This window comes from Crocodylus porosus, unplaced genomic scaffold, assembly GCF_001723895.1.
Source record: "Crocodylus porosus isolate Cpor-Errol unplaced genomic scaffold, CroPor_comp1, whole genome shotgun sequence".
Taxonomy (NCBI): Eukaryota; Metazoa; Chordata; order Crocodylia; family Crocodylidae; genus Crocodylus; species Crocodylus porosus.
The window spans coordinates 15493148-15515095 of NW_017728948.1; the positions used below are offsets into that span (position 1 = coordinate 15493148).

The following is a 21948-nucleotide window of genomic DNA, read 5'->3' on the forward strand; positions in this document are numbered from 1 at the left end:
GCTACTTCACGGTCAGGGCGGGTAGGGTCTGGAACCAACTTCCAAGAGAAGTGGTGCTGGCTCCTACCCTGGGGGTGTTTAAGAGGAGGTTGGATGAACATCTTGCTGGGGTCGTTTGACCCCAGTACTCTTTCCTGCCATAGCAGGGGGTCGGACTAGATGATCTGCTCAGGTCCCTTCTGACCCTAGAAACTATGATACCAAGTGTTGTAACAGCCTTTTACAATAGGAGAGAAGTTATCTTTATCATATTGGGATTAAGTCATCTTGATCAAATGTTCTTTTTTAACAGCAGTGTATGGTAACTGTTGAATTTAAGTTTGGTTTATGCATAGATTTTATTTTCACTGTGAAAAGTTAAATTGCTAGTTTTTGTTCACACAAGCAGATTAATTATTTCAGATACTGAACATTGTTATTCTTTGTATAATGAATGTTGTTTTAATGACAACAAAAATGCATGTATACAAACCAAAGAGTTTTAAATGGAGTTTTAAAAACTAGATAGCCAATTCTGTAAACCTTTACTCCCATGAAAAAGAATAATTGTAATGAGGGATGTCATTAAACCACATCAGGCAGAGAACTGTCCTTTGCTGGGATGTGTAAGAAAAGTTGACAACAGTTAGGCTGGCATCATAACCCAGCAGCAGCCTATCATGGTGAACAATCCTTTCCCATACTCCCAACTGGCTGTAGTAATTTATTGTCTCATCCTTTTCTTCGGTTGTAAGCTAAGATTGGCACATGACTAGTGCACTATAGTAATACAAATAATCAAAAGCACCAAATAATAATCAAGGTACAACAACAGTACGAAGTCTTCTCTGTACTTTTCCTAATAAATCGATTACAGCTGAAATATTGCCTGTATTTACTTCTTGGCTCAGGAGTTCAGGGGTTATACGAGCAAAAAATTGGTCCTTGTAACATGCATATTAGAATCAATGATTCCCTCTCATATGTACTTTATATCTATTCAAACCCACAATATCAAAATGAAACTATTTAAAATGCTGGCCTCATGATCTTTACAGATACATTGTCCAAATAAGGAAGATGTTATGGTTTGCAGTTTAGTTTTTCATAATACCAGTGTTTCTATTGTCTTCTCATTTCTTCCATTAGCCCTTCTGGTCGGGCTGTTGCAACTGTGAAAGGCTGACCTGACTGTTCTCATTTGTTATTGCAGCATATAAGCCTATCAACATGTTATGCTGCAACTGAAGGAGGTATGAAAATTTAATGATTTGCTTTATTTATAGGACTCTGCATGGTGAAGATGCCCAACCATGGAAAACACGTTGAAATAGTGGTCCAGCAGCTTAACAAATTTAATCCTGAAAATCAGAGTATGGATCATTTCTTGGATGAGTCGACTAAGGTTTTGCAGGTACATTAAGGGCCAATTTGCTTTATATGACTTTCAGAGTTCTAGTGCAAGTGTGCAAATGAAAGTTCTTTTGTTCTAATGCAACTTTTTGAAATGCATGGAATTTTCTTACGTGTTTTATAATGTTCACCTCTAATTAGGGTGACTAGATCTTCAAACCCCAAACTAGGGCAACTGTCTTAAAGATATCACTAGTTTCAAGGAGCTGAGGGTCAGAGGGTTTGGACAAAATGTTACTTTGGATGTTAAATGATGATAGATTGTATTTTATGTTCTCGGAGCTGAAGATGATACTAGTGGTTGAGGGATAGCAAGATGAGATTTGTGTGACTGAAAGGCTAAGTAAAAAGAGAGAACTGCTTGTGTAAGGGGGATGATGATTGACAGATTAAGTCACATGGCCCAGTTTCATGGTCAGGAGCATCTGGCATGTTGTCTTGGGTTGCAATGAGAACTTGCACTTGGTGGATGTACCTATCTACGACTTCCTGTCTATTCTGATCTAGACTTCTTTTGTAAATCTCTGGCTCCCATTCTCAATACTGCTTCCATGTTGGGCAAAATGTGCTACCTGCCAGACAGCCTTCTACTTCCCTATTGTTCTGCCTCAGGTTGCAGATTGTACATCTGCTTCAGATTGCATGCCCTCACAGGAAGGGAAGAGGATCAAACAGCACAGAGAAGAAGGTAAAGTTTGGTTGTCACCAAATTTACAGAGGTGTATTATATGACACAGGGTACAGAGCTATGGCAATCATGTTTAAGGAACACTGAGAATAAGTCTAGTAGGTAAGTACAACTCAAAGTTAGTGTTGTTTGTCTCTTCATTTGACTACTTAAATATTCAAATGCCTAGTTTCCTAACCCTAGTTGTGCTCCAGCGTAGGGGCCAAAATTTCCACTACTAGGCTTGCCATGAGTATCGCAGCAAGCTCCTTTTAGCAGTCTGGGTGGTAGACATCATGAGACAAATTGTTCTTTTATTTACACCCGAAGAGGCCCATTTAAAATCACTGCCATGAAGTTATACCACTGTAATTGAGAACAGATTTTGGCACTGAACTCTTTTCAAGGCATTTACTTCACCTGTGAAATAAGTTGTCTCAGATTAATTTTGATGGTAAGCTTCACTTGAGTAACATTAGCTGTTTTCTTCAGATATCCAAGAGTAACGCAGTTTAAATTGTCTAATCACTACTTTGAAGGAGTTTAAAGAGGATGAAAAGTGTCTGTCAACACCAGTGTATAGCTGTTCACACTGATTTAATATCCAGATTATTATTTCTTAACTCAGAACTTGAGGGGCAAAGATAAAAGACGCATCAGCCTCCTTCATGGGGAAAAAAAAAAAAATCTTAACACTTCCTGACAAACTGTTCTAATGGGGAGGATGGTTAAAACTAAGGGTACAGCAAAAGTCACTCTGATTTTCTTGTCTATATCCTCCCTTTTGTGCACTCTAATTTTCCCCTTCCCCATTAGTACTTCAGCTGTCATCTTGTCCCAAAAATAAGATTCATTTTTATATTTAAATACCCCCCCAAAAAAACCCCACCCCTCTCAGTAGCCTAGGATGCGTCACCATAGAATCAATGCCTTCGATTACTCACTCCTCAAGAAAAGCTTCCTTGACTTCCATTCTTTTCTTTCCTCTCATTTTGCATAATAGGGCTGTGACAAGTAAGAAAAAAAAAGTATTGCTAGCTCCCACATATGTGATTTCCCCCTGCTCTTATGTTACTTGTCACTGGTACTATTTTATCTATGTCATATAATTCATAAAAATCAGGATTAAAATCTCTCCTGCTTTATTTTCAGTTAGCCCCAAACTGATATTGTACACGTTCTTTCATTACAAATACATTCTTCCTGCAAGTCAGCATTTAAAGCTTCTGACTGCTATAATAAGAACTGGTGGAAATCTTACTATATTTTTAGTTTCCTAGCCTCTCTGGATGTCTTTGTTGCCAGATATCTTTACTAGGGAACGAGTGTAGTAAAGATTGGCAGGCAGAAAAACAATAAATTGCTGAGTGCCTGTTGGCAAGTCACATAATTTCTTTGTGTGTCAGTTTACTCACACTGGGCACAGGAATACTCAAAGAATAAGTCCAGTAGGTAGGTACAACTTGTTGATTCTAATGGAAGTGACAATTCAAAATTCTACAAAATTCATATAGAACAGACCACATTTTGGAATCAATTATTCAAATGGAATCCAGAACAGCTCCATTTACCTTAAGATTGTTATTCCAGATTTATAATGGTAAGTCTGGGAACAGCATTTGGCCCTGTATTTGTAATGTACTTGTACAATACTGCTGGTACAAACACAATTTTACCTGGTTTAATTATTTGCTTCTAATTTATATTTCATTGTATTATTCTGCAGTGTACTAGGAAATGCAGAATGTGAAGTATGCCTTTATTAGATTTACTGATTCCTACCATATATTCTGGAATCAATGTCATTGCACCAACTTTGCTTTGATAATGATTTAGCCTTGCATCAGCACCTGGAAACAGTCTTCTAGGAATCATTATTATTATTGTAGTACTTCATAGTACTTATGAACCTTAAGTGCGGGTGAGGACTTAATTCTTCTAGGTACTGTAGAAACAAAACAAAGACCATCCATGTCCCAAACTATAAACAATCTAAGTATAAAATAAGCGACAACAGATGGATACAGATAGAAAATACTGAAACAGTAGATCACTATATCAGCCTGATAAACAGTTGTATCAGCACAAGTGTGCCCTAAACACTGTCAAGGCTGTACAGATCATGAGTTTAAAAAGGAGAGATTTGAAGAACAGCGGGAGTAAATTGCAGGTATTTCTAGGGAAGTCCTCCCAAGTGTAAGCAGCACAATGGGAAGGGGCTTATTTGAAGATGCAACAAATGAACATGGGCCAGTCAGAGGTGACATCTCAACAGTGAACAGGAGATTTTAATAAGTATACATATATAGAACAGAAACAAGCCCAGAAGGATGTTGACATTAAAGACAAGGAATTTATATTTAACAAAAATCAAGAAGGAAGAACCTAGTGGAAGCAGAGGCAGATTAATGCACAGGCCAGTCAGGGGCCCCCTGGATGCTTAGGTTTCCTCTGGAAATGACAGGTTTCCCCTTGCAGACAGACAGTATTTTAGCAGCTGCACAAATGCACATGGCCAGGAAAGCAGTCAGGCAGCGTGGACAGCAGCTCCCTGCAGGTAAGTCTATGGAGAGAAAGGGAGAGGGTGGCAGGGGGAAGACTGAGGCCCTCATGGTGAGGGAGGGAGTGTGGCAGGGTAGGAAGTGCTGCCCAGCCAGAGCAGTACATGGGATCCAGGGCCAGGCCAGGGAGCAAGAGGGAGCCACAGGCAGCTTGACTAGAGGGCATGGGGGGGCGACTCCCCATCACTGTGTGGACCCCCCAGGGAGGCATGGGGCAGCATGTGTCCCTCTAGATTTGTGCATAAAGCAAATTCAGGCTGCTTGCTGTGGGCTTGGGGCTCTCAGCTCTGCTACCTTTGCCCCAGGAGCCCCATGCTGGCTGTGTTCCCCCTGCCCACCCAGCAGCAATGGGGGTGGCAAGCTGTGCCCCCTGCTGCCAGGCAGGCACGGAACATGCAGCCAGCATGGGGCTCCCAGGGCAAAGGCAGCAGGGCTGAGAGCCCCGAGCCCACAGCAAAGCAGCCTGCACCTGCCCTCACCCCACTCAGCTTTGCTCCGGTGCTGGAGTGGGGAGGAGATGGGGAGCAGGTAGGAGAGGCAGGCATGTACCGCCCCACCCGAGTCCAGCCAGCTCCATTCAGCCTTGCCCACAGGGCACAAAGGCCCTTCCTGCCTTTGGCACCAACAGCACCAGGAAGGGAAGAGGCCCCTTCCCACAGTGGAGTCCAGCTCCTGGGGCCTAGCTGCAGGGGAGGAGTAGCATGATTTATAATAGGGTGTGAGGGGCCTCCAATTTTCTGTTTACCCAGGGCCCCAAAAAATCTTAATCTACCGCTGAGTGGAAGGCTATGAAGAGAACTTCAAGCAATAGGCTAGAGAATCAGTAGAACAATATTCTTGGGACAAGATTGTATTTGTTAAGGCCAGTGGAAAAGATATTACTGTAATTGAAACAAAAACGTTCCTCTAGGCTCTCATCATCTTATTAAGCATACGGATAGGAAAGAACATATTTTAGGCCATGTTAACCAAAAAGTATTGCTAAAATATAGACATAGCATGGCTTTTCATAGATTTCATAGACATTTGGGCTGGAAGGGACCCTGGAGGGTCAGAGTCCAGCCCCCTGCCCCAGGGGCAGGAAGCTGGCAGGGATCATAGGATCCCAGCAAGATAAACATCCGAGTGTGTCTTGATGGCATTCAGAGTAGGTGCTTGAACCACCTCCAGCGGCAGTCTATTCCAAACCTTGGGGGCTCAGACAGGATGCAAGGATACACAGAAAAGCCCAAAATCAAAGATGATGCTCAGGGTCAGGCCTTGAGCCACAGCCAAGGTGCAAGTCCACCCTGTCTGAGAAAGAAAGTAGAAAAACATGGTGTGAAGATTAGGAGTTGGTTTCAGTGCTATTGAGCTGACCAGTAGACAGTCACAAGTATGTCAGAGAGACAGGCTGCACTTTTATATTCTAGTTTTGGATTCTTACTCTCAGAGATGATTAATCATGTTATGAAGAGAAGGCTGAATCTGGTCTTCAGGGAGAGAATCAGGGAGGCACAATGTGCTTCGCTCAAAGTATCCTTGCCAACCAATCCACAAGAGACATAGGGCCAGCTTTGGGAAGGCCTCTTATCTGCTGTTCTTTAAAGATTAAGTGGCAGCTCCCAGGGCTCTGTATCACAGAGAAAGAGTTATGGCTGTATTGCAGAGGATATGGCCTGGCTAATTACCAGGGATCCTGGTTTTCTCCGATTTAAAAAAAAAAAAAAAAAAAAAAAAAAAAAAAAAAAAAAAATCACAAATTCTCTGACAAACCCCCCAAAATCTATTATTAAAAATGTAAAGCCCCCCACAGCACCCCCCAACCCTGCTTGTGCCCCTCATTGCCCCCAAAGCCCACCTCTCAATACCTCTGGTGCCCCTCACTGTTCCCACAACAGCCCCCACCCTACTAATGCCTCTTGCCCCCACCCACAGCTGGTGCCCCCCAGCCCTGCCAGAGGGGACCCCCAGCTGCCAGGACTATGGGGCCAGGGACCCAAGTCTGTAGCTCCCAGCCCCCAACAGCAGGCAGCTGCAGCAGAAGCAGTATGGAGACAGCTCCCCCACTGCTGCTGCCTGCCAGCTCAGAGCCAGGGCTTCTGGCCCCCCCCCAGCCCTGCCGGTGCCCCCAGCCATGACCTGCAACCCCCACTTATCTCAGGCTCCAGAAAAAGAGTGATGCTGAGCTGAGCAGAGCCATGGCCAACTGAGAGTCTTAGGCCCACCCTCTACCTCCCCCCCCAGGCAGGGCTGGGGTTTTCTGCCCCGTTTACAAACAGCTTTTGCAGGCTGCAGCTCAGCCAGCCTGCAGAGCTGTTTGCAAAAGCAGGGAATCTGTGGAGTTCTCTGCTAAAAGGAGAAATCCATGTTTTCTCTGATAAAAAGAAGAAATCTGTGGTTTTCTTGGTTTTTCCGTGGGAAGCGGAAAACCCCGATCCCTTCTAATTACACTCTGCCCTCTGGATGATGCTGGAGGGATCCCTTTCCTGACGACTCCAGCTCTCTCTCCAAGCAAGATGGCAAACCAAGCAGCTGGAGTGTGCACATGCCTGTGAGTGCCTGCTAGCATCCATGGAAGCCTGTTGGTGTGAAGCCCCAGAAAGTGGAGATGGAAGGAGTCTTCAGCAGAAAAGCCTTGAGCAGTGTGGCAGAGACAACTGAAGAAGGAAGCAGAGAAGCCGAGACCTCCAGGACAAGGAGGACTTCACTACTGTGAGAGTGACTATTCCTGCTTGCCGTGCAGAGGCAGATTAAGATTATTTGGGCCCTGGACCTGGGCCCCACTCCAACCTGCACCTTGTCCTGCAACCACAGGCTCCATCCCTGGCCAGCACAGTGGGAGCAGCAGCCAGAGCAGGATGTGCTCCCCACCAGGCCCAGGACAGGGAGGCACAGCTATCCACAGGTCCATGCTGGAGTCAGAGCCTGAGGCCAGTCACACAGGACCCTGCACAACATCACCTGCAGCTGGGTGGCACTGGGAATATGGAGCCGCTGCCCTCTGGGCACCTGCAGCACAGGCCAAGCTCTGGGTGTGGCCCCTCACCCCACGGTAGCAGCAGGATCATGGCTGGTCCAGGACCTAGCTGTGCTGAGGCTACACTGCCACCAGCAGATCCTGGCCATGCACTGCATCTGGCTCTGCTGTCTGCCACTGGCTGTTCTGGCTGCTCCCAGGGCTCTGGCACAGTCACACGCCACCGGGTACCCGCCACAGCCTGCATCGCACGTGCCTGGCCCGCCTGCTGGTTTTATCTGCACTGAACTATGTCTCTCTCCCCACCATGCCTATCCTCCAGGCATTAATCCACGTATGCTGCCACTGGAGCCAGCTGTGGACTGTGAAGTAAGCCCTACCCAGCGGTGAAAAGGAAAAGTATTAGGAGATGGTGTGTTCTAAACTTTTACCTTCTGCTCCATCTTCCCCAATTATTATGGTGTGGGTTTATTTTAAAATCACTAAAATCTTAGCGATTCTGTAATTGAGCCTTTCACCTTACAAGGAGTTTGTACCTTCAGGCTTTGGCTGGCTCAGGACCTCATCACAAAGAGAGACAGACAGACAGACTGGGCAAATAGATCTTTAAAATGAAGGAAATGAACTCAAAAAGTAAAGAATGAGGAATAATATTCAAAGGTCACAATTGCACAAGACATGCAAGTCTTGTAGACACAGACTTTGTACATAACAACCCAGTCCACAGCAGATCTCTCATCAGAAACATGGATTAGATCCGTGTTCTGCTCATAAGCCCAGCATGGAATTGGTTGATGCTGCTAGGAGGTTCTGTTGGGAACAAATGCATATGACAAATCTAGAGATGTTTGTTAAGAACTCTGTATTGGAGATCCCAGAATTGTAGTTATTGTATGCAGAACTAAGCAATTTTTTAAAATAATTAAGTGTTATGGTATGACATAAACAATTACAATACTGTTAAACAGCTCATCTTACACCTACCCACTCTTGCTGTCCCCTGCTGAGCCCACATGCAGTAGCTGTTACAGCTCCTCTCCCCACAACCCTCCCAAAACACAACTCTCCCAGTTTATTTCACTGTGGGGAGAGCTACAACTGGGCTTAGCAAGGGACAGCAGTGGCAGTGAAAGCAGGCAGACTAAAGGAAAGTTATTATAGCATTTCCTAACTTGGTTTGACTAGCACCATTACGCACTTTGCCAGTGGGTTTCATAGGTGCTTGTTGCCAACAGGCATGTTGAGATTTGAAAGCTTGGGTTCTTCTCCAGGCTTTAATGTGTGACCTCTCCCATTCCATTCCCCTCAATCTGCCTCTGTCCAGGGGCAGATCCAGAGGGGATGCATTGTTCTGAAAGCAGGGAGGTGGGGCCACACCATGCTGCAGGAACAGCAACAGAGATTTTTTTAAGTCCCCAAATTGGATAAGAATCCCATGCCCTCATTCCCTTGCATACCCTCCCTTCCCCTTAGTCCTCAGCTGCACATCCTTCCCCTCTTTTTCATTCCCTTCTCCACTCATTACTGCCATTGCCCACATTCATTGCAGAGGGAGGAGGAAACAAACACAGGATGGGCAGACCCACCTACTGTCTACCATTGCTGTCCCTTGTTAAGCCCAGTTCCAGTGGCTCTGGAGTCCCCTCCACCCCATGAAATAAATTGGGAGAGCTGTGGGGTGAGGAGCTCCAGAGGTGCTACAGCTGGGATCAGTAGGGGCAGCAACGGCAGTAGGTAGGTTTTCCCACCCTGCACTTGTCTTCTGACTGGCAGGGAACATCCAGGGGGATGAGGCAGGGAGGAGACAACCAGCCACCACTTTGTTAGACTGTGGTTTTGAACCTGGCATCTCAGCCTGCCTGCTACAGCCACCTCACCCTGGTCTGCCACTTCCTCAGCAGAGCATTGCGACAAATGCAGGTAGCCAGAACCCTTCAGCTGGGCCTAGCCACATGCCCACTCCCAGCCTTGTAGTAACCAGGCTGGGTCAGCTGGCTCCTCACTCCTTCCAATATAAACCCCAGACCTGGAAGAGTCTGGGTAACAAGGTTTACTTTGGTACCCAGGTTGCCACACCCTTGGTTTGTTCTGCTACTAGCTTCCTGACAGACTCTGGATACTTGACATGGCTTGCCCATAGAACCCGAGTATTACCCAACCCTTTGGATACCTGACTTGATTCTGGTTTTCTGGATACCCACCCTGGCTAACTTTTCAGGAGAATTCACTCCCTTAGGAGTTCTTTAGCCAATCCTCCGAAACAAAGCTCCATCTTTAAGTAAAAGAAAGAACCAAACAAAAATCATTCTGTCACCTCCCAGACAGGCATGGAACCCTTTCCTTCTCTGACCCCAGAACAGCAGCCTGACTCCTCCTTATAACAGAGTTATTTCTTTCACAGCTTCCTTCTCAGAGGAGAAAGCACAGGTGAAAAAGAACTTTTAAAGTTCTTAGTGGGACACCCTCTTATTATCCAAATGTCCCACAGCTGGACTTTCTTAAAAGTGTTGATTGTTTCTTCTGAAAAGGACAGACTGCCCTGTAACAGTGACATGTATACATTTAACACAGTGGTCTTATAATGGCAAATATTTGCCACCCTAATGTTGCCAGCCCCACCTATAGCAACCCCCATTAGAAATGAAAAATGCATTACTGAGTTGTATCTTGCTGGTCTCACTTGTACAAGTAGCCCCATTGAACTAGAAAGACTGCTTACATGCAAACAAGTCCAGGAGGATATGACCCACTAGCTACAGTTTTCAGGGCTTGTGTAATTCTTGCTCTTGGTAGCCCTGCAACAGCTGCGTACTCTTGTTTTCATTCTTATGCCCTTCTCTGGTTCTTGCTGGAGCCAACAGAAGTTTTGCCATATATGTAACCCATGCTGGCATGCTAAGGCCAGGTGATACACTGGTTTTTGGGTCTTCAGGGTTTCAGTAGCCCTGGCAGCCCCTCAGGCAGACTACTGACTGAGGTGTGTGCCTCACCCTCACCACCCAGAAATCTGCTCTGAACCCAATGAACATGTTATTTTTTATTATACACAACCAATTTATATACAGAAAAATAGACAAACAAAAAATAACAACAATAGTTAATAATAAAACTAACAATTTAGATAAAATTTACGGCTACAACAGTAGGTGGATAATTCCAGCACGCTGGGTGGTCCCACTTGTGTTCAACAACCTTAATAATTAAATTCAACTTGTTATAACCCTTTAAACCAGTTTTCCCCCATAACCCAACTGATTTCCTTCTGGTTACAATCCACTTTCCGTAACAATAAATGGCAACACAGCTATAACTATTAGGGGTGCACTGATAGAGATTTTGGGGGCCAATACTGATAGCTGATATTTAAGGAGGCATATCGGTCAATACTGATCCAATTTCTGATATAGCTGCCTCTGTTGTGGTGGAAGGGGAGGGGAGAGGCGGCCCCCACTGCTGCATGCACCCCAGGAGGGTCAGGGGGCAGCGTGTGCCCCCCGGATCTGCTTGGGATGGAGTAGGCAAGCTGCATAGGGCTCTTCTAAGCAGGGGCTACCCCAAATTTTGCTGCAGCTCCTCTCCCAGCACCACCGCTACACACCCACCCACCCAGTGCAGCCCCAGCTCCCCGCCCTCCACCCACATGCCAGGAAGAGCTAGGACTGTGCTGGGCAGGCACACATTGCTGGGAACAAAGCTGTGGCAAAATTTGGGGTGGCTCAGCCCCGTCCCAGTGCCACTGGCCCCTGCTCCCAGCCCAGTCCCAGCCAAGAACAGCCTTGTGCAGCCCCAGCTCCTACCCATAGCTGCAGTCTGCCCACCCTGCGCAGATCCAGGAGGCATGCTGCCCACTCCTGTGTCCTCCTGGGGTGCACACAGCAGCATGAGCCACACCCTGCCCAGGCAATGCCTGCCCCCTCCCCTACCCTGAGGGGCCATTGATCTGTGCCTCCCCCCGTCCCTCCCCTCCCTGCTCTCCTTCCACCACAACAGACTTACCAGCTGGAGCCAGTTCTCCATGCTGCTGGGCTGTGCTCCTCACTGCCTTCATGCTGCATTACAGCTGCATGCAGCACAAGCATTTATCAGTCAAATTATCAGCCCCATCAGGCCAATTTCTAATCTAGCCAATTTTCTTTATATCGGTACTGATCCAATATTAGACCAATGTATCGGTGTACCTCTAATAACTATGATACACCACTAGATGACAGAGGCAAAGTTTCTGCTGCTCCAGGGGAAATGGACTCCTTTAATCCTTCCTGGTAACACAGCAAAATAGGCTCTGAACAGCTGCTGCAAACACTAGTGGTGAGGTGTCCCCTCACACACCCATGCTGGTTTGTTTTCTCTCAGCCCACTCCCTCTCAGGAGTGTCTCCCCCTCTCAGCACATCCACCGCAGATAAGGGTTTCCCTCTGCAGGTCCATGATTCTGCAGCTGGAGCCTTCCCAGCTCAGACAGGGAATTCCCCTTACAGGTCTCTGACACTGCTGCTTCTCCAAACTCCAGCAAGCTTACCAGCTTTGCTGACCAACTCCTCCCCACTCTTTCCCTTGCACCTGTGTTCCTGCTTGCACAGCTCCAAACCTGGTAGGGAACCAGCTTCTCACGGGATGACAAGGCTGATGCCTGCTCCCTGCACAAGTTTCAGTTCAGTCTCCCCTGGCTGAGTCTGTGTTCCCTCTCTCCAGGGCTGTCTCCCCCAATCTCCAAGTGACTCTCCCAGCTTCTCCTCTTCTTTTTCCTCCCTCAGCTTTTATGATTCAGTAGCAGCCAATCAGAGCCCCCAGTTTGCATTGAGGCCTCTGGTCACAATTTAAACACTCCAGTAAAGCATGAACTGTACACTGCATACCCTCCTGTCTGGTAAAGCTTATGCACCCTCTGCAAAATTTTGCCACCCTTCTCTTGCAGAGCTCTTAAGCATAGTTCACCCACTTGGCTTGTAGCCAGGCAAGCTTTGCAGCTTAGTAAATGGGAGGAGAAGCATTGGTTTGCAGGGTATCACTGAGAAAAATCTTTCCCTGACCTTTAATAAAAAAAAAATCAGGATTCCCTTCTCCACTATTTTCTTTCATTTTAAAAGTTTCTTGTCCTGAACTGGGGAAGAAGAAGGAGAGAACAATTTGGAGAATATTCAGCTCTACATTTCTGGTGTAATATGAATTTAATATGTGTAAAAGCTGCTGACTTAATTTGGCCTACAACTTCCAGAAATCCCCAGAAGTTGGGAGGCGGGGTATAAGAGAAAAAGGAAGAGGAAGCTTGAGGGTGGAATAAAGGGAAGAGAGAGCAGGCATAAGTAGTACCTGGTCAGCCGTAAACAGAGGAGTGCACAGTGGAGTTGGATATCCCACTAGCTTTGTCAGCCAGAACTGTCAACTGAAGCAACTGAACTGACTCAAGAGGCAGCTGTAGGCTGCTGTTTGAGTGCTTTAGGAACTAAAGGCTTCTCCGGGGACGCATTTGGGAGGGGGGCAGTTAAGGTTCTGGGTATATGTTACCACACCATTGACGTTTCTTTACCTTTTACCTGTTCCCTCCCTTTGGCCCATGACCCTAACCCCTATGATTTTCTGTATAAAGTGGGAATTCCCCCTTGCTTCTTGTGCCAGTTTCTGGGGCTGCAGGGTTGGCACACTGGTATACTGGTGATTTCAGGTGTACAACTAACAACTGTGCTGAAGTCAGAGGAGTAACTTTGGCCATACACTAGTGACTGTAAGCAAGATCAGTATTTGCCTGTCTTTATAAAGAAAAGGTGGCAGTAAATATTGCTACCAAGAAGTACATTTTCAAAGCAGTATGCAGGGAGTTAGCTTTACATTCTCCATTAATATTAATGGGAATCATACAGCTAAAGCTCTGTGCATCACTTTAAGAATGTACCCCTTGCTGTTTCACTTTATTTCTGTAATTGAAGTAACTTAGGCAGACAACAGATCCAATAGTTATTAGGAGATTTTTCCCCCTTTTCTCCCTTACTGCACTTCACAACTTCTTGCTGTGTCAATATACAAGGGGAGAAATGGGAGAATTAACACCAAAGAAACACAAACTCAGTTTGAACAAGGAGAGGTGAAATGTCACTTTGACAATAAAATACAATCTCTTTGAACTATTACATGTGTAGGCGGAAAAGCTTGTTGTGGTACAAAGGAGCTGCACAAGTAAATCCCCCACATGTCAGACAGTAAATGTAATTTTAGTTTAGATGTAACCAACACAGGGCAGGTCTGTCACCTTTCAAGCCACACAAGCCCCAGAAGCTATCAGTTACTGGATTTATAGGGAATGAGCAGCTTTCTACCAAAACTCAGAACAAGATACCCCCTACAGCATACTTACAGTTTGCAGAGCAGAAGAACTTAAGGAAACAAAGCCCTCACAACTCCTGCGTTCGCTGTTCTTATTTGTTAGACTTACTTGTTCTGCTGCTTTAACCAAAGGCCTTATTACCATAAGAATATAGTCCTAAAGATTACTAACACCTCCCAAAGAGCCACATATTGGAAAGATAAATGTTTTCTGGTCCAGCATTTTTGTTTTTCAACCAAAAGAAGCATCACTGAAATTAGGTGAGAGAGAGGACTTCTGGATTTCAGGAGTGGAACAATGGAAGTATCCTCATGCAATGGCTGAAGAGTACAGTACCAGGGAAATCCATTTTCCCGCTTCATTTTGTTCCAGCAGACAAGGGCTTATGGGTCATGTTTTAGTGTTTTGGATGAGTCCTTGTGACAGAACTCAACCTCCAAGGCCAATTGTAGTGCCCCCAGTAGCCCCTCTTGTACAGTTTGCTCTAGGGCCTCCTTAACCTCTTGCCTGCCAGGTATTGATATTAATATGAGTATCTTCAGGAGGTTGTCTGTAGAGGCCAGAGTAGCTTCTTTTCTTGCCTTTGCCCCAAACAGTTTCATAGGAATTCTCCAAACCCAGATGGAGGCTCTCAGGGCTCCTCTGCCTCATCTCAGCCTCTTGCAGAGCTCAAAGCATGAAGCACCTTCCCAAGACATCCCACCATAACCTCAAACCACCCCTTAGAGCCACTCTTGGTCCTCCAGTTAACAAAACACCAAAAGGAATTAACTTCATAATATAAAACACCTTATTTTTGTGATACTCCCAGCAGAACACCTCCCCTTCCAAAGATCTGGGCCAATCTAAGCCTCTATCCCTGGGCTCAGGCTTATATGGCCCCCTGCTCCTCCTCCTTCCAGTCACCTAAGCCAGCTCTGTTCACAGGGCCCAGGTACAGCTACAGGGCCCCTGTGGGTTGTGACCCCAAATGGGGTCACAGCATCAGCAGATGGGGTTGCAGGGGTGGGGGGCTGTGGGTTGAGAGTGGCCATAAACAGGGTCATGCTGAGAAGTTTGGGAAGCATTGGCTGATGGTCTTCAAGCTAGGTCCTATGGCTCATTTTACTGTGCTCCTCACAGCTAGGTTGCTTGCAAGCTATACTTGTTTTGCTGGCTCTATCCTGCTCTGCTCCCACAGCAGGTGTAGGGGCCCCCTGTTACAGATTCTTAATTTCATTGTTCAAGAAGATGGGGTGAAGGGGTATTTAAATCCATCCTTCAAAGATGTATCTGTAGCTGGAGCCAAATCAAAACATCTTCATTCACTTTTTACTCAGTCTTTTCTTGTACATTTCCTAAAAGCCTAAATTCAGACCTTCATTCAGCAGAGCACTACAGCACATCCTTACATGCTTTGATGAATGGGGTGGTACTTATACTCATACTTAAAGAGGTCATTATGTGCTTTACTGAATTGAGGCCCAATTGCCCAAAAAAGGACTAGGTTAGGCCACCAGGAATCTGCCCATCCTTCCTTGATTTTTCTAAAAAGTAACTCTTAAGGTAGCTTTTAAAATGCCAAATAATTGTATAGGCTGCCACTAGGATGGATTGGACTTTTTCTCTGCATTTCACAGGTATAAACAGTGATTAAAAGGATACAAGTATATCTTCTAGGGAGGAATTATTCAACATCACTCTAAGTGGTCTCTTAAGCAGTTTAAAAACTAATACGACTACACTAGTAGATTCAACATAATAAACCCTCCAATCTAGAGATTCACAGATCTAAAATAGCAAGAGAATTAGAAGACATGGTTGGAGTGGCAGGGCAGTGTGGGGAAACTTTGCACACCACTCTGGCTTCCTCTGGCAGAAATGTGCTAATCCTGCTCAAGAACACTACATTCAAATCAAAAACATAACAGACAAGGGAGCAAGAGCGCTCAAAAGCCCCCATGGCTCACCAAAGGCATTCAGGAACGTCTGAAAGCTAAAAAGGAGGCGTACACCCAGTGGAAGGGAGGGGCTATTACCAAGGAGGATTATACTTCCATTGCTTGAGACTGTAGTGGGGTTGTTGGGAAGGCTAAGGCGGAGACGGAACTAGGACTAGCGACCAGCATCAAAGATAATAAGAAGTCCTTTTTAAATACGTAGGGAGTAAAAAGAAGGCACCAGGTAATGTGGGGCCCCTGCAGGACACGCTTGGCAATCTGGTAGTTATACCAGATGAAAAAGCTGGCCTCTTTAACAAATTCTTTGCCTCCATTTTTCTGAGCAGGGACCAGGACATCTCCCCCACCAGGATTCCAGATGGACTCAGGAAAGGCACTGCCAGGCCTAGGATCAGAGAGGACCTAGTTAGGGAACTTCTGGTGGGGCTGGACATGTTTAAATCAGCAGGTCCTGACGATCTCCACCCCAGGATGCTGAGGGAATTAGCAGTGGTCATTGCAAGACCCCTGGCATGGCTTTATGAGCACTTGTGGTGCTCTGGCCAGGTGCCAGAGGACTGGAAAAAGGCCAATGTGGTCCCCATTTTCAAAAAGGGAGGAAGGAAGACCCAGGTAACTATAGGTGCATTAGTCTTACCTCGGTCCTGAGGAAGCTCTTTGAGAAAATTATCCAGGAGCACATCTGCGAGGGACCAGCAGGGGAGATTATGCTCAAGGGCAATCAATAGGGGCAGGTTCATTAGGGGCAGGTCCTGTCAGACCAACCTTGTTGCCTTTTATGATCAGGTCACAAAATCATAGGATGCAGGTGTTGCGGTGGACGTAGTCTTTCTGGACTTTAGGAAGGCCTTTGACACTGTTTCACTCCGTTCTCATTAAAAAAACTAGGTGACTGTGGCATTGATGCCTACACAGTCAGATGGGTCATAAATTAGCTGGAGGGCCACACCCAGAGAGTGGTGGTGGATGGGTCATTTTCAACCTGGAGGGATGTGGGCAGTGGGGTCCCCCAGGTCTCGGTCCTCAGGCCTGTACTGTTCAACATCTTTATCAGCGACCTGGATGAGGGGGTGAAAAGCACCTCCTTCAAATTCATGGACATCACTAAGATGTGGGGAGAGGTGGGCACGCTAGAAAGGAGGGTCAAGCTACAACTAGATCTGGACAGGTTACAGGGGTGGGTGGATGAGAACAGAATGGGATTCAATACGGACAAGTGCAAGGTGATGCACCTGGGGAGGAAGAACCAGCAGCATACCTACAGGCTGGGGAACTCCCTTCTCATCAGCACAGAGACAGAAAGGGATCTTGGAGTCATTATTGATTTCAAGATGAACATGGGCCGCCAATGTGAGGACGCAGTCAGGAAGGCTAACCGCACCTTGTCGTGCATCTACAGATGCATCACGATCAGGTCCAAGGAGGTGATCCTCCCCCTCTATGCAACATTGGTCAGGCCACAGTTGGAGTACTGCATCCAGTTCTGAGCGCCTCACTTCAACAGAGATGAGGCCAGCATGGAGAGGGTCCAGAGAAGGGCCACTCACATGATCAGGGGGCAGCAGGGCAGGTCCTACAAGGAGAGGCTATGGGACCTGAACCTATTCAGCTTCTGCAAGAGATGGCTGAGAGGGGATCTGGTGGCCATCTATAAACTTACCAAGGGGAACCAGCGGGGAATGGGAGAGGCCCCATTTCCCTGAGCACTGCCTGGAGTAACTAGGAATAACAGCCACAAGTTGACTGAGAGTAGGTTCAGGCTAGACATCAGGAGGTGCTACTTCAGTCAGGACGGATAAGATCTGGAACTAACTTCCAAGGGAAGTGGTGTTCACTCCTACCTTGGGGGTCTTCAGAAGGAAGCTAGACAATCACCTAGCCGGGGTTGTTTGACTCCAATACTTTTTCCTGCCCATAGCAGGGGGTTGAACTTGATGATCTGCTCAGGTCTCTTCCAGCCCTATCAACTATAAAACAAGCAAATGCATTTTCTCACCCCCCAGTCAAATGCCATCTTCTCAGGGAAATACGCCAGCAACACAGAACCTTAAAATAGAGCTGTAAGTCAAAGAAAACCATGAGAGAGCAGTCTTTAAAGTGGTACTTAAACATTAAAATTCCCTTAGGAAATAAAGAAGTACCTGATTTAATAATACCACACATAGTGCTTTATACTCATAAATCTTAAAGAGCTTTAGAAAGAATTCAAGTATTATTATCCTCATTTTACAGATGGGAAAGCTGAGGCATAGGGAAGCAATATAACTTGCCCAAGGTCATTCAATGAAACAGTAGCAGAAAGAACACGACAGAACTCCCCAAATTCCCAATCCAGAACTCTTTGCATTAGCTAGGCTAGTGGAAACTGGGCATTTACTTCCTGTGTAATTATGATTTTACAGTAGCATAATTAAGGGGAAGCATGTCGGGCACTCCTAGGCACAGAAGTGGGGTGAGGTGGAAAAAATAGCATCTGTCACTGTTGCTGGTCTGGTAACTATCACTGCCAGCCCACCCACTGCTGCTTCTCCATGTGTCACTGCTGCCTGGGGTAGACAAATAGTTACTTATACCTCTGCAATTCTAGCTGAAATATGGTTAGGAATTTCTGGTTTTTTAGATAGCAGGTAATAAACAAGCAAGACAATACAATTAGAAATCATTGATCAAAATTAGCCCAGGATTAACCAGTATCATTAACCACAACAGATCACCTTAGCTGAATAAATAAACATCACCACAACAAGTATGTCATGTTATGAAAAGGATTTTCATGCAAGGATTTTCCCTGTGAGCTACCAAACTTGATCTTTCCTTAAGAATAAATTAAGTTAAATTACTGAATGTTTATTAGATTTTACAATTTAAAATTTAGAAATAATATTTAACTTGTGTTTCATTGGAGTACTTTTGGTTCCTAATCTCAGCAGACAAGTGTTTTAGGTTTTTCTAACCTTTGCTCTTAGAAACATGGCTTAGGAGCCTCAGAGTTCATAAAGCCAGATGCTATGTGCAAACAAAGACTTCTGCTTCTGTGGTGCAACCTGGGTGGCTCAATGCAATGAAATGAAAGTTCCCATTGGCAGTTCACTGATCTATGTTGTCTCCAGTCTTGATGTTGAGCTGAGCCTGTGTATTAGCAGCCCATGGTTTAACTTGGCAAGAGTCCTCTTTCAAATTGGTTCATCTGTATGTGTCACACTCACCCACGAGCAAAATCTCCAAATGATAAAAAAGTCAGGGTTATTTTTAAATATGAAAATCACTTACTGCACGATTCCTGTCACAGGTATGACAAAAAATTCAAGCTTAATTATACCTGTCTGATTTGTATTGTCTGTGACTGATGTGCATGTAGATTGTGAGTGACCTGAGTTAAAGACTGCATCTTAACTGAAGTTCATAAAATGCCAAGTATATTATCATCAACACTGTTGCAATATTAAATACAGTAGGAAAAGTAACCCTAACCTAATTCAGAGCTTTTCAAGACAGTCAATATTGCTGCATAAAGTATTCGCTCATGACTGATAGCAGTAAGTTTATAACTATTTATACCCTACGGCCTCAATCTTCTTTCCATTGAAATCCTTGGCAAAAAAATCCCAGATTTCACTGGGGCCAGAAATTGTCTTAGTGCCTGAAGTCAATAAGAGTCTTCCCTTTGATTTCAGGGGCTTTTGATTAGGCCCTTAGAGAGGAGTACCACTGAAGCCTGAAGCACTATAAATTAATCAGATCATATAGGCAAAATGAGTGCGCTCTGTCTAGATGTAGCTGAGTGCATTGCGAACTGTTATTTAACTCTCAGAAGGCAAAAACAACTTTATCTGTACATCAAATATTATCTCCTCTCTTGAAGATTATTTTAACCTAAGAATAAACTTGCAGCCTAAAGATTCCTACCTAAGAGACAGAGGATGACTTTTTCCTTCCTCTTCCATTTTGCCCACCCAAGCAGAAGCCCTCTCTTTCTCATCCTCATCTTTTTAGCCATCCTTTTCTCTCTCTTTTGGCTCTCAAACAGGACATACTTCTACTCTCTCCATCTCCCTGCAACCTGTTAGGAAAGTTTCTTCACATTGTTTACACTTCACTTCCTGCCACTTCTTTTGTTCTTCCACATTGAAAGCTTTATGATAGATCTTCTGTGCCCTCAGCTTACTGTGTCCCATTGCTGGGTCCTAGCCAGAGCATTAAATCAGGAACTCATAGTCAGACTGTAGGACAGAAAGTACACATTAGGGAGGGAGACAAAGAGATGCAAGGAATCCCCAAAAGAAATAAACAATGCTATTAAATATAAATTTTGTATAAGAATCAGTTTACTTCACCTTCTTACCAGAGATCATCTAATGCCTGGCTGGTCACTAACAGGGTGTTTACAAACCAGTCAGTCACAAGGTATTGAATACCTGGGAATTAGCAAATACTGCTCTTAAAAACTGAAGAACATAACAGAGAGACTTTCAAACTATAATGACATACCTGTATGTAACAAGTATATAGCAATATTTTATTTATATCCGTTGTAGACATGCAAGACAGGCATTTGTAGGCTCCTAAACAACACAAAATTTTAATACAACCAATAACAGTCTTGAGAATCCAGCAGCCATAGTCAATCAATAATAATCATCAGTTCAGAGCTGCACTTTGAGCAACAAAACAGAAAAACCTCACCAGTCATTCCACCACTGTAGGAGCAGAGATACAAACAGAATAACTACAAATAGTGAATAAATCAGCCTGTCAGGAGACCTCTGCTATATCAGCTACAGTTCCCTCCTCCATTAAAACTACTTTCTCTTAGCCTTTGCTGTATAGACCTGGGGATAGGAACCTTCAGCATATGAGTTAATCTCAGCTGCCCAGCTGAAATAGAGAGGGGTGTGCTCTGAAGTCCCCAGAACCCAAACCATAATGGGCTTTATAAAACAAAACCAATCTTTTGGATTGTACCTCTGCACAGTTTGGACGCCAGTATAATCAAAGGAGTTACTGTAGGCTCCATAAGATCATATGCGTAAGTAAATAGGAAACCATCTTCCCACTTGCTGATGATTTCCAAGATGCGTTCAGGTCTACTGTCATGTAGAGCACCTTGAGTTTATTCAATATGAAAATGAAAAGGCATGGTCTGCTTCCAAAAGGAGTAGTTAGCATCTTCACCAGTCATGGTCGTTGAGATCAATAGGAACCAGGAGCTGCAAACCTTACTGTAAAAAAAGACTGCACTTGAGAGAGTAGGTATCATTTATTTCCCTTTGTCATACAACTTCCAGCCTGCATCTTATCCAAATTGACCCTCAGCCAGTTGGCAGTCAATTAAGCTCCATTCTTGGCCATGTACAAGGGGAATCCAACGACCTTGCCCTGTAGATTGAAATCAGCATAAGTAATAGGATCACGTACGTCTTGAACAGGCCTATTTGTTATGCAAAAGTACCGCGGACCTAGGCCTGCCAAGAGAACTATGAGCCTCCCTTAGTTAGAGAGGCCACTGGAAACATAATAAGTGATTCCAGGGGATAACATATAAAAAAAACAGGGATGGGAGTGACAGTCATAGGTTAATAATGAAGGCTTTAAGCGGGGACACCAAGCAGAGCACACCAGGCAGCACCCACTCACTGCTCCTTGAATGTGCCCAAGGAGCCAGTGGACGCTGCCCAGCAAAACTGCCAGGAAACATGAGCAGAGGAGTGACAGGAAAATGGGCCCAGTATGTCTTGAACAAGAGTGAGAAAATAGAACCTTATGCTGGTCAACCTTTAGGGAACATGAACTATTTCACAACTTCTAAGATACTTCACTGGAGTCCTCCCCCCTACCTCCAGGATTTGCAAATGTGTCAGCAGTGCCAACAGGCTACAACAGGGCTGTCCAACTGGTGGCCTGTATCCCATATGTGGCCCATCAGGAGTTAAGGGGCAACACCTAGGCTCCTATCTGACCACTGCTCCCACTGTTGCTCTGACTACAGCTGGGGTCTCTTGATTCCCACACAGCTTGGTCCCCGTATTTCACTTCCAGGTCCCACCCTGGAGGAAAAGGCAACACAGCCCCCAGTGCCAGTGGAGTCCATGGCACAGTGCAGCAAGAGGGCTC

The 21948-nt window shown here is 45.3% G+C and overlaps 1 protein-coding gene across 3 annotated transcripts in view; it reads left to right on the top strand.

Moving 5' to 3' along the window:
* The window catches only part of CFAP99 (cilia and flagella associated protein 99), a 105072-nt gene that overhangs the window by 4817 nt on the left and 78307 nt on the right, over positions 1 to 21948 (top strand). For 2 of the 3 annotated variants that reach the window (XM_019553330.1, XM_019553327.1), the window contains exon 2: positions 1266 to 1393. In XM_019553330.1, the coding sequence (XP_019408875.1) occupies positions 1274 to 1393 (120 nt within the window). In that variant the 5' untranslated portion in view covers positions 1266 to 1273. Of the gene's footprint in view, positions 1 to 1265; positions 1394 to 21948 lie in introns of those variants that run through there. The other variant, XM_019553329.1, reaches the window with a different exon arrangement.